The sequence below is a fragment of the Engraulis encrasicolus genome, chromosome 21, assembly GCF_034702125.1.
Source record: "Engraulis encrasicolus isolate BLACKSEA-1 chromosome 21, IST_EnEncr_1.0, whole genome shotgun sequence".
Lineage (NCBI taxonomy): Eukaryota > Metazoa > Chordata > Actinopteri > Clupeiformes > Engraulidae > Engraulis > Engraulis encrasicolus.
The window spans coordinates 22,793,948-22,810,382 of NC_085877.1; the positions used below are offsets into that span (position 1 = coordinate 22,793,948).

Sequence of the window (16,435 nt, forward strand, 5' to 3'; positions counted from 1 at the left end):
AAGACTGAATTAGATGGATGGTACAACATGCATTCATCCTCAATTTTCACAACCAATTTAGGTCACAAAGAAATGGTTTTGCCATTGTTTGAAAGGTATTTCCTGGCTCTACAAATAATACATAAACTGCTTGGTATACAACCATGTTGTTGGGGGCAGTCGTGGCTCAGTGGTTAGAACACTGGGTTGGCAAGGGTTCCCGGTTCAATGCCCGACCGGACCACGGCTGAAGTGCCCTTGAGCAAGGCACCTAACTGCAGCCCACTGCTACGGACTAGTGTGTGTACTTCAATGTGATTCACTAGTCCAAATGGGATAAATGCAGAGAAAGAATTTCCTCCAGGGGACCAAAATTGGCTCCAATCCAAATTGGCTCCAATTGGCTTCATTATGAACAGTTAAGTGTCTGATTTCGCAGAGAATGACCCTGTTTAAAAAAATAAAAAAACATAAAAAACATCACTATAATAAAGACATTCTTTATTTTGCAATTTTCATGACTTGCTTTCTCCATGACTGGTATTTCTCTTGGCATTTCTCATGACTTGGTAACCATGGTATTTACACTTGATCTTAAGAAAATCTAGACCGATAGGGAGAGGCAGGTAAATGCCATTCTAAGACTGAATTGAAGTGTCCAGTTAAGCAACCTTGTACAATTGTGTGAGAATTGGAATTTAATACACAAATATACGACCAAAGACAGTCCTGTTTGTAAAGTGTAGCTTTTTTTAAGTGTAGTTTAGTGTAGCGTTTTACAACTTTGGAGGTTTACTTGACCCATGTCCACCCTCTTCAGTGTTTAAACTTAACATGCCATAAAACTAGCTGGCGCGGCATGTTGTTTGGCCGTAGATCATGTCAACAGAGGGACAGTGGTGCTAAATGCGGTATGCGTGGAGTGTGTAGGGTGCTGAAAGCTATATTTCAAACAGACAGACAGGGGGTACTGCTGACGTGTTGAAAGATGGCCCTTCAGCCATCCAGACGGTCAGACAGACCTTGTGTGTGTTTGTGTGTGTGTCTGTGGCTGGCTCGCTGGTATGGCTAAGCTATGCGTTTGTGGGCCTGGGGTCCGTTTCTCGAAAGCGTCTTTGCTATCATCGTTAGAAAAGTCCTTCGTAAGAGCGACTCAACTCTCTCTCGACAGCGACGCTCACCACTAAATCCAAGGTAACGGTAAGACGGTCTTAAGACGGTCTTAAGACGGTCTTAAGACGGTCTTAAGACGGTCAGCAACGACAAGAATCGAGAAACGGACCCCTGGTTATATTTGTCCGTGTTGTGTACCCAGTGAAACTCAGTGCAGCGCTGTGCTGTGCTCTAGTGGTAGGTGTCCTGTTCTCTTACCAGGTATCATAGGTCAGAGCTATTCAACATCACATTTCTCCACACGATTGTATTACAAATCATAACTGTCTTTTACTGTTGAGATGAGTCTGCGCTGTACAGTATCTCTTTGTTGGATCTTTTTCAAATTGTTTCTTGGTTTACCCTCTGTTATTTAACTCAATCATCTTTTTCAAAGTCTCAGTAATTAAATTCACTGTTGCCAATTTTTTATCCTCTGTCACTCTCGCAGTCTTTGTATTCAGCCCTATTTTTTTGTAACAATTTTTGGTCTGTCTGACAATTGCCACCATCATTTTCACGTGTGTAGATATTTATATTAATACATTTGTAATGAGTTATGGCATTTCCTCAACACCACCTGTTGTTTGTTGTGTTTTAGATACTTCAAACTGTTTTTTAGAAAGACATTTATTTCCAAAAATGAAGCTCAAACATATATGGTACAAGTAAAATGAATATTGTTAATGTGTCTTTCTTTCCCCCTCTTCTCTTTACTCTACTCTCCTCCTCTCTGCTCTAATCCTCCTCTCTCGTCTTTACTCCTTTCTCCTTCTCTTCTCTCCTCTTCTCTCCGCCTCCTCTCCAGAGCTCTTCTTAACGGAGGTGTCTCACCTGCGTACTCTGCGAGTGCTGGACCAGGTGTTTTACCAGCGCATGCGCTCTGTGCTCACCATGGAGGAGTTGGACTGCATCTTCCCCAACCTGCGACATGTCTACGAGCTGCACTGTAAGTGTGTGTGTATATGTGTTTGTGTCATGTGTAACAGAATTATGTCAATAATTTGCAGTCTCTCAAATTACAAATTCGATTGTGATTACGAGTGTGTGAGGTGAGTATGTTTGTGTATTGTGTGGATATATGAAATCATGCATGAGGTCAGGTACAACATCCTTCTCCAAATGTTATTTGTTATTTGTTTTGTTAATGTTGCTGTGTGTTTTCTGCAGCTGGTCTGTGTGAATCTCTGAGGCGGCTGAGGGAGAGCACCATCGTGCACAGCATAGGGGACGTCATGCTGGCAAGGGTATGGTCTTCTAGTTTACATTTCTCCTTCTCATCCTCTGTTCATTCTATGTCTTTTCTCCTCTCCTTTCTATTTTTCTCTCTTCATTCACTTTCTTCTGTCATCATTACATTACACTTTGCTGATACTTTTATCCAAAGCGACTTACAGCTATTATCATTACTGGGTATTAGTTACAGTCCTTGGAGCAGTGTGGAGTTAGGGCTTCCGCACACCGGCTCCGACAAAGTGCTGAGCACTGCTCAGCTAAAATTCGATTCCATTGTTTTCAATCGAACCTCGCACACTGGCGCCGATGTCCGTGGACATTGGCCGATGTCAGATAGCAATTAGAGACGAGTTCTATTTTGTCTGCGCCGCCCATTGACTATCAATGCAATGTTCGTGTGAAATTGGGTTTGGGGGTCCGAATTCTGTCGGAAGCAAAAGTGTGCCGCAGTGCTGTCGGAGCCAGTGTGCGGCCGGCCTTAGTTCCCTTGCTCGAGGGCACCTTAGCCATGGAGTAAGATGGAGAGTGGAAGGGTGGGATTTGACCCTGCAGCCCTCTGATCTAAAGCCCGTCTCCTTAATCACTAGGCCACAGCTGCTGAAACATATTCTTTCCATTTCTTCTCTCCTCCTCTCCTTTCTCTTTTGTATCCTTCCTTCTCTTATATATTTTTCTTCTCTCTTCCTATTCTTCCCCTCTCTTTCTCTCCTCTACTGCTCATCTTCTCGTTCTCTCCTCCTCTCCTTCTCTCCTCCGCTTCTCTCTTTAACCTCCAACACATTCAAACCCCTTTTCTACTTCTTTTTAAAAAATCTCTTTTGCTTTTTCTCTTTCAGTCAATACAGAATGTCCATTCAGGTATTGGTGGGTGGCAAAACGTGCTTCGAATACTGCCTTTCATCAAATTGACTAACTGACATGACTAACAAATTTGTCTCTCTTTCTTCTGCTTCTGTTTGCCTATCTGTCTCTTTTTCTCTTTCTCTCTTTTTCTCTTTTCTTCCCCTCCTTCTATCACTCTTTTCTTCTCTCTCTGTCTGTCGATCTCTTGTTCTCCCTCTGTGTTTCTCCCCTTCTCTCTCTCTCTCTCTCTCTCTCTCTCTCTCTCTCTCTCTCTCTCTCTCTCTCTCTCTCTCTCTCTCTCTCTCTCTCTCTAGTTTGAGGGTTCGGCAGGAGAGGAGTTTCAGGAGCGTGTTGCTCACTTGTGCAGTCAGCAGAGTCAGGCTCTGGACCTCATCAAGAGCAAGCAGCGCAAAGACCCCCGCTTCGCACACATCATACAGGTAACGCGCGCGCGCACACACACACACACACACACACACACACACACACACACACACACACACACACACACACACACACACACACACACACACACACACACACACACACACACACACACACACACACACACACTAAATACCTGATATATCTGGGTGTATACAGTTTGATATATAATAAATAATGTATGATTTCAATGTTCGATAGTACTGTATAGTGATGTGTTACTGTTGACCGTTAGACCTGTTTAGTTGACCTAATAACCTCTTACAATTCCGGGAGTGCAAGGCCATTCCTCTACGTAGGCAGCTTCTTGTTTGGTCTGATTTGTTGACTGGTCTAGCAATCCAAGCTGTGATTGGCTGATTTCCAGAGTGTGAGGCCAGTCCCCATTACAGGCGGTTGACTATTAGTTCTGATTGGTTAACTAGTCTAATAACCTGTCTTTTTATTGGCTGATTGCAGGAGTGTGAGGCCAGTCCCCACTGTCGACGACTACAGCTGAAGGATCTGCTGGTGTCAGAGATGCAGAGACTCACAAAATACCCGTTGCTACTTGACAACATCATCAAACACACAGAGGGTACAGACACACACACACACACACACACACACACACACACACACACACACACACACACGCACACACACACACACACACACACACACACACACACACACACACACACACACACACACACACACACACACACACACACACACACACACAAACACACACACACTCAAACACAAAGTCTTACTCTCTGATCTCCCCTCTCACTCATTCACAGGTGACTCAGCGGACATGCACCCCCTCCATCGAGCACAGGCCCGTTGCCGCGGGATACTGCAGACGGTGAACGAGTACGTGCGGGAGACGGAACACCGGCAGAGGCTGAGCCAATACCAACGCAGACTGGACATCTCACAACTGGAGAGACACCCAAACACCGCCGCAGCACAGTTTAAGGTACTGTGTATGACAGAGAGAGAGAGAGAGCGCGAGAGAGAGAGCGTGAGAGAGAGAGCGTGAGAGAGAGAGCGTGAGAGAGAGAGCGTGAGAGAGAGAGAGTGAGAGAGAGAGAGAGAGAGAGAGAGAGAGAGAGAGAGAGAGAGAGAGAGAGAGAGAGAGAGAGAGAGAGAGAGAGAGAGAGAGAGAGAGAGAGAGAGAGAGAGAGAGAGAGAGAGAGAGAGAGAGAGGAGAGAAGAGAGAGAGAGAGAGAGAGAGATGGTGTGTGTGTACACGTGTGTGTTTATCTACAAGAGAAGAGTTGCAACCCAGATGTTCTGAAGTTCAAGTTTAGTTTATTTACGCATTTCCAGATATGACAAAATATAATAATGAGGGACTGTACTGTGGTCTGGAAAATTAACTGCATTTATTCTTGCATACTGTGCAAAACTTGATCAAAGTTGACAAAATCATTGTTTTATTATTGTTTACACTCTCCAGCCGATACCTATGTTTTGTTTTCAATGTAGTTTTCTGTTTGGTCCATGTTTTTAGTTTGAATACAATCAACTTTTACGCCATGTTGGCCACTCCTTTGGTAGCGGTTAGATTTTTGCAGTGTTTACATTTGCGTTGCTTCAACTAATCTAGTTGTAATGCACCTTGCATCTCCGTCTCTCTAGAATCTAGACCTGACCACCAAGAGGATGATCCACGAGGGTCCTCTCACCTGGAAAGTCAGCAAAGATAAAGCACTAGGTGAGTGTGTGTGTGCACTGGTACATGGGTACATGGGTGCATGCCTCGATGTTGTGTGGCTACTTCTGGTAGTGTGTGTGTGCGTGTGCACGTGCGCGCGTGCGTTTGTACTTGAAGGTGTGTGCTTAATGTATTATGTTGTAAGTATGCCTTTTATGTGTCTTTGTTTTTGATATTGATGTGCTCATGAACTTAACTGTTCTTTTTGTATGTGCCCATCCTCAGAGGTGCATGCGTTGCTGTTGAGTGATCTGTTGGTCCTGCTACAGAAGGTTCCTGATGTGTGTGTGTGTGTGTGTGTGTGTGTGTGTGCGTGTGTGTGTGTGTGTGTGTGTGTGTGTGTGTGTGTGTGTGTGTGTGTGTGTGTGTGTGTGTGTGTGTGTGTGTGTGTGTGTGTGTGTGTGTGTGTGTGTGTGTGTGTGCGTATGTGCGTCTGTCCATCCTCAGAGGTGCATGCGTTGCTGCTGTGTGACCTGTTGGTGCTGCTACAGAAGGGTCCAGACGACAAGTTGGTGCTGCGCTGCCCCTCTCGATGGCAGGGTGGGGGAGGGGGCGGCAGCGGCGACGCCAAAACGCCCTTCTGTCCCATCGTACGCCTCGACTCACTGCTCGTCAGATCCGTGGCCACAGGTAGGAGGGGGTTGAAGAAAGAGGTGTTGTGATGTTCTGCTGATGTTAAACAACACTTATAACAAAATGAAGTAATAAATTCATAGCAAAATTATTATTTTTTAAGAGACTTGCGGAAAGAGGTATTGGTGCACTTACAACCTTTGGAAATGTAATTCTTCATTGTGATTGGCTAACGTGTGTTTGATTGGCACCTCTGCTCCTCCTCCAGACAACAAGGCCCTGTATGTGATCAGCACTTCGGAGCGGCAGATCTACGAGCTGGTGGCTGGGACTTCCTCTGAAAAGAACACGTAAGTGGTAGCATCAGTCTGATCACAGATTTGTTGAGGAGGATGATTGATAGCAGGTTTGACCAATAGTTTGGGTCCTAATGTGTTTTGCCCCACAGGTGGAAGGACTTGTTGGAGAAGACCATTTTGCTGGCTACAGAAAATGCGGGCTCGACCAAACAAGGATCCCCACAAACCACGTGAGTCACAAATGCACAACACCGGAAGAAAAAAAAACTTTTTTTCCTTTCATGAACAGGAAAGAATGCGTTTTCTTGTCATTATACAACCTGCTGTATTTCGCACAATTTGAAAAACGCACACCTACAACCACACACACACACACACACACACACACACACACACACACACACACACACACACACACACACACACACACACACACACACACACACACACACACACACACACACACACACACACACACACACACACACACTCACACACACACTCGTGCACTGATTATAAGCAAAGGCATGCTAATTTGTTGGCATGGAAACATCCATAGACCGCAAGTTCCCACAGCTGATGTGCTGATTGTCTTGACTGGGAGATTATAGCACAGTAAACATACACAATCGTGAACTAATAGAATCGTGCTTTGACATCGAAAAACACAATGCACAAGGTTAGTTATTTTCAGGGAAACACACTCGGACTTCCCAGACAACGGGTAACTCAATGAGTTTTATTGGGATGTCGGAATGTCCTGGTGGCATTTTTCCACTACTTGTCCCCGTTGATTCTTTTGTTCCTGTGTTGTTTGTGATGTCACACCTAATGTGTGTTTAGGGGTGGCGGCACTAGTGTTTGTTTGTCTGACACTTTGGTGACATTCACACTTGCCCACACACACACTGCAATGCCCTTCCTCCACACACACACACACACACACACACACACACACACACACACACACACACACACACACACACACACACACACACACACACACTAGTGCCTTTCACCCTAGTGCAAGTTCACGGACCACGGAATCAATTTGTGGAGCCACTGGACTAATTTTGGGAATGTATTTTAAGGTGAAAAAAAAAACAATTTATGTGACTTCAACACCCCCTGTGTTACGGTTGTGTTCCCTACAGATCCAACCTGGATTCACCTGGTGGCCCAGTCTTCCAGCCAGGTGAGATATGAAGCCATCGTTTCTGTCTGTCTGTCTGTCTGTCTGTCTGTCTGTCTGTCTGTCTGTCTGTCTGTCTGTCTGTCTGTCTGTCTGTGCGTGCGTGGCTGTGTCTGTGTGTCATCAGATACTGATACTGCCATCTTGGTGCCCTGTCGTACCTTCAGTGGCAAGGACATTGTGCGTGTGCGTGTGCGTGTGCGTGTCTGTGTCTGTGTCTGTGTCTGTGTCTGTGTGTGTATTCCCCCACTGGCCCCATCTATCTACCAACCAAGTGAGATGTCGCGCTGTCCCGTGACAGGAAATCTCCTCTTGTGACGTCACAATGTTACTCCCACCCCACGCCACCCCACAGCAAACAGAAGGATCAAATAATCTTATTTTGCTGTATTGCTATCATGCTGTGGAACAGTGTTGAAGGTTTCTCTTTTCTGATAGTGTTACCAATGCTAAAAAATACAGCCATACCCTCCACAGACACACACACAGACACAATATTCATGGCTGAAGTGTAACCCTTGAATGAGACGCCCAAAACATTGCTGCGGAGATTTTGTCCCATACCCTGTTCATAAATAACTCTGACTTACTTTGGATGAAATTCACCAGTTCAGGTTAATGATGTATGGTTGTTATGGTGTTAAAGATATGATTAATGGCTTGCTTTGCAGAAGTGTCATTAAGCAAGAACTCGGCGTCCCTGGAGCAAGACTCCCCCAGTGACGAGGACAGTGTGCTGACCCCCACCACCCCAGCCGACCCCGCGGCAGCCTTCCTCAGCTCGGAGCAGAGAGGAGGGATAGCGGACGCAGCGCTTCACGATGGTGAGAGAGAAAGAGAGGGAGATTTTCTCATTCTGCTGGTGCATCAATGTTCAGAGCAGAGAGAAGGGATAGCAAATGCAACACTTCACAACTCAGAGTGAGAGGCAGAGAGAGAATGAATGAATGAATGAATGAATGAATGAATTAATTAATTAATTAATTGTAATTAATTAATTGTAATTAATTAATTAATTAATTAATTAATTAATGACTAGGGAGTCGCAGAAAAGAAACTAAGCAAGTGATGCAAATAAGCACCACAACCAACAGCAAAGAGCAGAGCGGAAGGATATCAGGATTCACAATAATGAATGATGGGTTGAGAGATGGGGGGTGGGGGGAAAGAGAGAGAGAGAAATGGACACACCGACCAACCATGACAGTCAGTTGAGAGTGATGGGAGAGCGAAACGAAAGTGAAACGGAACGGAGGACAATGAAGAAAGGGTATGAGGTCAAGAGGGGAGGTGGAGAACATTATGCCATCAATGTCGTTAAAAATTCATATCTGTAAGAATGCTTCAGCATCGTTAATCGTGTCTAGGCTAGTTAGTAATGACTGAATATGATACGCGCATGGTCCACTAGCAAGGCTCTATGGAAATTCGTGGGAGGCTTGGATATGACAAAATACGGACTTGGATTGCAAATCATGTTTGCATGACAATGATGGAAATGTTGCATTTGTCACTGCTAATAGATTTATTTTCTCCCTCTGTTGTGAAAGGAGAGATTTGATGGATGACTGGACCTCTTTTTTGGTCTTTTTTGGACTTCTTTCTTTTTAAATTTCCTACAACTTGGCAGCTTTCAAGTAACAGGCATTAACTCATTGGCTGCCAGCCATTTTCATGAAAGAGTACCTCGGAGTGCCAGAGATTTTTCAGCATTTTGGGCGTTTTTTGGAGGCTCACAGAAAATTGAGTTCTGTGTCTATGTCAACACCATACCTATCAAAACACAGATTAGACGCTCATCTGTCATCAGAAAAAAACGGTGTCTCTCTACCCCTTTCCGTTCTTTCATAATCATCTGTTGAAATTAAGTGGAATTCGCCAAAATGCTGCTTTCTAGCCAAAAAGCTGAGAAAACGCCATTTGAAGTAGAACTATAACTGCAAACGTTTTTGCCCGTAATGGCATCGTCCTAACAACTCCAAACCTATCAGCTGCTATTACAGAGTCTTCTGTCATCTGTAGCCTGAACAAAAAGATCGTTTGTATGACCTTTTCAACCTAATATACTGAAATATAACGGGGGTGGACTCGAAAACAAGGGTGTTTTGGTTTAGTTGCTGGCGCACAGCATGGATCATGACAGCAGGTGCCCCTAACTCCAGTAACTCCCTCCCTCTCCCTCTCCCTCTGATTGTGCCCTCTCTCTCCCCTCGTTGGAGAACGAATCACAGCTGGTTTATTTCCTCCAGAAATACTACCGTGTTGTGTCTTGTGGGGAGGGAGGCAGGTAGGCAGTCAGCACCGCTTAGCGTAGCTTACTGCAGCTTCTTTGGCAGAGCGGACAATTTGCAGATCGATGATTACTGTCATCATGGTTCTGCTATAGTGATCTCGTCATATATTGTTCAATGAATTTTCTTTTGATAAAGTACTGATCACATATCCAACATTTCACAAGCCGATTGGAGTGGTGAATGCTAGCTGGTCTGAGGCTAAGTGCAATGCTTTCTAATGTGAGCTGAATGCATCTGACCAGACACAAAGGCTACTCTGTTCCAAGAATCTGCAACCCCCCTGTCTTTTTTGATGATACAGTAAGCTGATCATACTATACAGATCCATAAAAATAACTGTAGAATGAGTAAAAAATAGTTGACTTACCAAGGCTCCTTTATTTAGGCTTAGTTGTAAGTTGTTAGCGATTTCGTGCTAGCTAGCTAGCGTAGCAAACTTTATACCCAAGTTCCCAACTGAGGTGACACATCACCACTAGTCCCGTGCATTCTCCTGTTAGATTATATTTTGTAAGCATCATCCTGATGTTGTGTAGGCTGATCACATTATCCAAAATGAAAGGTTGCCACACAGATCATCTCATGGTGTATTTTGGGCAAGTTAGCTACAATGCCTTCTAGCTAGATAGCAACAGGGGGTTGTATTTTGGCCATGAGAGGAAGGTTTTTTTGGACAGGCTCTGACACTAAAATCAGTAGCCTACCTGTGTTAAAATCAGAGGGCAAGAAAGTAGACTACTGTCACAGGTGCTTTACTTTCAAAAATGATTTTGCTATGCTACTTTTTAGATTATATTATAATAGTAAAAAAGGGGTCTTTTTGTCTTGACATTTCATCTTGCTCTGAACTAAAGCCCTGCCTTGACTGTTCCTAAGGACACTTCTGCCACCTACAGGAACAGTTAGAAAATGCCTAGAGGCTTGAAATTTATACAGAAGATAGGTCAGACCGTCCTCGACGCCTGGCTGTAAAAAAAACGCAATTATCGGCGAACGACGTCGAAGGCAGGGGGCGTCACTATTCGAAATGACGTCATAGCGACGTCGAAGGCAGCCAATGAGTTAATAATAACATAGAGGGTTAAACGCGGTCTCTCCACAAGGCTTACTGCTGTACATGTGTTATGATAAAGATTACGTACAGTCCCAAGTCAATGACCATGACCTGGAGGAATGGCTGTACTCGCAAACATATCGCCAACTTTTATTTTGACGTTTCTTTTTTTCGTTTTCTCTTTCATTTCATTCGACGTCTTCCTTCCATTCATCTGCAGTGGAGACTCTGAGGCAGCTGATATTCAGAGACCTGGACGACGGCTGGAGTCAGGACACAGATGACACGCCCACCAACGAGACGGCCAATGACAGGAGCCCGTTCCCAGACAAACAGCCTGCGGACCAACCAGATGCAGAGCCCGCAAGCAGTAGTAGCCAATGGGAAGCCGAGGAAGTGGATGCTCCGCCCCCGGAGGTGGAGTCGCCCAGTGTGAAAGTGATGCGGAAAGGTAAGAGATAGACAGCCGTATTCGTCTCAAGTGTCTCCGATCACATTGTAGCTATGGAACACTAGGGGCTCTTTCCGTTATCCTAACTCCCAACATCCCTTGGGCTTGTGGCCTCGTGATGATGTCGCAAGGTGTCACTGATGACAGATCTTTAATTCAATATCTCGCAAGAGCACAATTCAAAGGTCATTTTCTCATTTGCAATTGGATGTTGAATGGGGAAAAGTCCCCCAAAAGTCGTTGTGGCTAGGTTGACTGTGGAAAAGCTTAATTGTTTTCTCCACAGAAGTTGGACGTCAGCGAAGCACGAGGCCGCAAGCACAGTTCAAGGACAGGAGTTAGGATTATGGACTGTACCCTAGGTGTTGCTATTAAAATGAATACATCAGTACAGGTTGTCGCCATCTTGGGGCATTTAGAGGGTGTAACACTAAAGATTCCAAATATGGTAACCAAGATAAAGCATTCTATGTGTCGCCAATGCATCAAAGTTGGATCAATTCCACTCTCCTAAATGGGCATGAGCAGTGACTATTTTTTGTAAGATTTCCCCAGTGAACCCCAGCCAGTCTTCTAAAGGGTCGTGGCAGTTTAGAAACTCACATCTTATTGATTCTGGAACAATCAATCAATAAGAACAGTGTCTTCCTTATCAATTGTCTTTGGTAACTCTGTCCGAATGACAGTCAATCTCCGAAAAGATGATGTTGGTGCCAGTAATACAAAATTTTTGTGGATATTTAGTAAAAATACTGAACTTGCATACCAAGATGGAGGCACCCTGTTCTTAACGTATGATGTTCAAGGCTGAACTCAGCATTGAGTGTTCCATACCTGAGATCACATGACTTGTTGTGCAGTTGCTGTGGAAACTCTTCTTGGTGTGTGATTCTGAAAAACAAATCTTTTTCATCTGATAATTATTTATCTTCTCTACCTCCGCCTTTTCCTGTCTCTGAATCCTGTATGTTTTCCTATCTTGTCTTTTTTTATCCCTCCCTTCTTCCCTCCATCCGTCCTTTCCTTTCTCTCTCCCTCCCTCCTTCCTCCCCTCTCTCTCCTGCGCTCTCCTCCCCTCTCAATGCATGTGCTCAGAGCTTGCTATGATAAAGCTGATGTGAAATTGTAATCCTTTTTTTTACGTTTGTTACTTTCCTTTTTTCTTACTGCTTCTTTTGCAACATCTGAACACACACACACTTACACATACAAACATTAAAAAATGCACACACTAATGTACATACACATACACATGCACTTGTGCTGTGCCCCCCTTGCACTGACAAATCCTGCTGCCCCCCTTTACACACACACACACACACACACACACACACACACACACACACACTCATGCACTACTCACTGCCCTCATACTCCCACGCTTTCTCAAATCCTCTCTTTCTCACACACACACGCATGCATGCTTGATAACACACACATGAACACATACTCTCTCTCTCTCTGTCTCTGTCTCTGTCTCTCTCTTGCTCTCTCTCTCTCTGTCTCTCTCTCGGCCCCCTCTACGGACACACACTCCCTCCCTCCTCCTCTTTCTGAAACACAGCTGTGGTTGCGGGCTCTCCTTCTCTTCCTGATGACATCACTGATGATGTCAACATCCACTCCAGCCAATCGGCAGAGTCGAGAGGTGGGGACTGTGATCTCTTGATCATGTACTCAAAGTAGCTCGATGCCCTCGTAGCTAGATATTATTCGAGCGTGTGGATGAGTAGACTACACCCCTGCTTTTTCCAATAAATGGGACTACCGATCTGTCAGAGTTCAGGCATTCATTTGCTAGTACAGGGTTTCCCAAACTGGGGTGCGTGGCCTGCCACAAGGGGGTGCGCGAGCTGAATTGTGCAATGGCTGATATGTGTGTTTTTATACAGTATTAATTAACATGAAGTAGTTTTTAATTGTATGGTGAATTGTATGCTTGAACAAACATCAGTTCTATTGGAAATGAGGATTCCCAAAATGACTGCATAATTTGTGACGATTTGCGCAGTGAAACCATACTTAAGTGGCCATCAGCACACCACAATATTTGCTCAGGGGGTGCGTGAACCACATTGAAATGCACAAGGGGGTGCACAGGGAGAAAAGTTTGGGAACCACTGTGCTAGTAGATAGATTATGTAAAGCCATTTCATCAGGTACCATGTGTTGTCAAGGTTAGTAAAGCTCCTCTGTCTGTTGGCTCTGTGAATTAGTGCAGGTGTCCCCCCCCCCCTCAAGTGAACTGGTGTAGGTGTCAGCTCCCCTCATATGACCTAGTGCAGGTGTCATCTCCCCCCATTCTGTGGATGTCTCGATACAGTCTAAACATACCTCTGATTACAATCACTGCACTGGTGTGGATGTGTGTATTCAAAAGCATGTGGTTTAGGGTGATGTGGACTCTGCTGTGTCTTTGTTTTTTTTTTCTTGACATAGTTTGTATTCTGGTTAGGTCCATCGCAGTGCTAAGAGTTTACAAGTTTATGTATAACTTTACTTTATGAAGTTTGGCACAAAAAAAATCAAATCAAATCAAATAATACATGTAATCTGGTCTAGGCAGGCCATTATGATCTTTCTGTGTGTACAGTCATAATTCACTTAATTTGGTCTTCAGCTAGCAAAGCATGTTTCTCATTGACAAATAAGGCAATATATTGACAGGCAACAGCACAACATTATCCGTGCATGGTCCCTAACTTGGTTGCCGTGCCATCTCTAGGCAACTTGTTCTACCTGGTCATGCCTCAGGAGCCCTCGTCGTCAGGGGCGACTGATGAGAGCAGCACGGACGACATCATCGCTCAACCCCCGCCGCTACTGGAACCGACCATCTCGACGTCTCAGCGGAACTCCGTAGCAGGTTCCGGCAACAACAACAACGAAGATAATGGTGGCGATTGTGTCCCGTTGACCAACAACGATGCTACTTCATCCGCTTCTGGGCTACCACTGACCAATGAGGAACAGCCAGAGGGTGATGACGTGGCGTCGTCGTCGTCATGTCGAGGGGAGGGGCACAGGGCGAGTGGTGCTGATGGCGGCGGTGGGCAGTCGCCTGTGGTGACAGTTGCCCGGCGGCACGTGGTGAAGAATGTGGACGAGATCTTCCACACCATCGAGGAGCTGATGAGCAAACTGCACAAGCTGAGGGTCAGTTGGAGAATTGGACACATACACACACACACACACACACACACACACACACACACACACACACACACACACACACACACACACACACACACACACACACACACACACACACACACACACACACCAAGAGCTGTTTAGCAAACTGGGTCAGTTGTAGAATTGGATAAACACACACACACACACACACACACACACACACACACACACACACACACACACACACACACACACACACACACACACACACACATACCAAGAGCTGTTTAGCAAACTGCACAAGCTAAGGGTCAGAGAATTGGATACACTCACTCACTCACTCACTCACTCACTCACTCACTCACTCACTCACTCACTCACTCACTCACTCACTCACTCACTCACACCAAGAGCTGTTTAGCATACTGCACAAGCTAAGGGTCACAAAATTACACATCAACATACTCACATACACACACACTTGCACATGAGGGCTTGGCATACACTTTTGCTACTTTTTGCTCGCCGGCCATAGTGGTTTTCCAGAGTCACTAGCCATTCAGGCTTTCTACTAGCCACAGTTTTGTTGTCAGTATTTTTCCCATCTCTCTCATTCTACATTTCCCATCTGTAGCCAAAATGATGTGCAAGTTAATTCAATTCAGTTAATTTGTAATACTATACACACTTGCACCTTCAAATCTCACATTCCAAACCACTAACGTTTGTTTGTTTGCTTGCTTGCGTATTCATTTGTTTTTCTCAGGAAATCGAGTCGGCTCACACGCAGCTCCTGAAGACGCTCCACAGGTCCTCCACGGACGAACAGGTCTTGGATGAGGTCATCAGACAGAGCACGCCCACCGTGGTCCGGACGCCCTCTCTGGACAGAGGAGGTACTGCAGGGGACGGTGAGTGCAAGCCGAATAGTGTTCAGGCCAACAGAGAACCGTACAGGTAGCCATTCTCGCACATAATATCAAACTGGTTGGCGAGTCTTTGGGAACCGAAAAGTTGGTTTGCGATGTGAAAAAATACTCTGTGAACCGTGATGACAATGTGGATGTCAGCAGGGTCATCCGAGTTACACATGGTCACATACAGAAGAGTTATGAACGCCCAGTATGGACGCAGGTGGTTTGCAGTTAAGAACTTTAATTCCGAACTTAACTGGTGAGGGGGAATGGGTACAGCACCGTTCTTATCGGCTTGAAAACAGTATAAGTGGGTCAGGCAGAACCACAAGATGTTCAGTTATACAAAATGTAATAGAAGTATATAGCAAATTATATTTTTATTGCAAATATATATTTGCTAGTAGTAGGAAATGGATCGCAATCAATTTTTCTTCTTTCTTGATGTTTTCTTTTTATTTTAACATTGCAGGGACTGACATGACAGACGTTTCGGCTGCACAGAGCCTTCTTCAGTGTCACGATTTTTTTTTTTATAGCAAATATATATTTGCTAATTCTCTTACATAAACCAGCAGAGGTAGAAAGTCAGATAATAGCATACAGTAACTGCAGAGAAACTTGATTATTGATTCTAGTGGCAGTTCAGTTGAGCTGACATCAGGCAGTGCAAAAGGATTTTGGGTAAATCTGCTCACTGAAAAAGTAATGGGATTTGAAAGAGCTTGATGACCTCAGTACAGAATGTCTCAAAAATTCCACAGATACACTGTATCGTACATTCACAGGTTGACATTAGGGCTGCACGATATCAGAAAAAAAATCGATACTCGATAACAGCATACAATATCTAGATAGCGATTATTTAAACAATATTTACAAATATAGCCAAGTTTTTTTCTCGTCATTAATTTGTCGGCCTTTGTGGAGGTTGTGGCTTTGGTCATGGTGGGCTTCTTGCGCATTTGTTGATATTTAGCTAGTGATTTGACTACACAGAAATGTTTTTCTTGTTAGCGATAATTAATTTATTCTCGCAATACGCATTTTTCCACTCTTGATATCGCGATATCGATACATTTTCAATATTATGTGCAGCCCTAGTTTACAGACTTTTTTGTTCATCTCTACAACAGTATATAGCTGATTGATTTTCTTTATCTG

General features: G+C 44.5%; 1 protein-coding gene across 8 annotated transcripts in view; it reads left to right on the plus strand.

The window, feature by feature from the left end:
• The window catches only part of arhgef11 (Rho guanine nucleotide exchange factor (GEF) 11), a 63,207-nt gene that overhangs the window by 42,764 nt on the left and 4,008 nt on the right, over positions 1 to 16,435 (plus strand). For 5 of the 8 annotated variants that reach the window (XM_063186379.1, XM_063186382.1, XM_063186381.1 and 2 more), the window contains 15 exons: positions 1,940 to 2,080; positions 2,302 to 2,378; positions 3,525 to 3,650; positions 4,114 to 4,231; positions 4,440 to 4,618; positions 5,284 to 5,359; positions 5,807 to 5,989; positions 6,201 to 6,282; positions 6,381 to 6,461; positions 7,386 to 7,426; positions 8,095 to 8,247; positions 10,992 to 11,222; positions 12,787 to 12,870; positions 13,948 to 14,378; positions 15,124 to 15,268. In XM_063186379.1, the coding sequence (XP_063042449.1) occupies positions 1,940 to 2,080; positions 2,302 to 2,378; positions 3,525 to 3,650; positions 4,114 to 4,231; positions 4,440 to 4,618; positions 5,284 to 5,359; positions 5,807 to 5,989; positions 6,201 to 6,282; positions 6,381 to 6,461; positions 7,386 to 7,426; positions 8,095 to 8,247; positions 10,992 to 11,222; positions 12,787 to 12,870; positions 13,948 to 14,378; positions 15,124 to 15,268 (2,148 nt within the window). Of the gene's footprint in view, positions 1 to 1,939; positions 2,081 to 2,301; positions 2,379 to 3,524; positions 3,651 to 4,113; positions 4,232 to 4,439; positions 4,619 to 5,283; positions 5,360 to 5,806; positions 5,990 to 6,200; positions 6,283 to 6,380; positions 6,462 to 7,385; positions 7,427 to 8,094; positions 8,248 to 10,991; positions 11,223 to 12,317; positions 12,871 to 13,947; positions 14,379 to 15,123; positions 15,269 to 16,435 lie in introns of those variants that run through there. The other 3 variants (XM_063186384.1, XM_063186386.1, XM_063186385.1) reach the window with 3 other exon arrangements.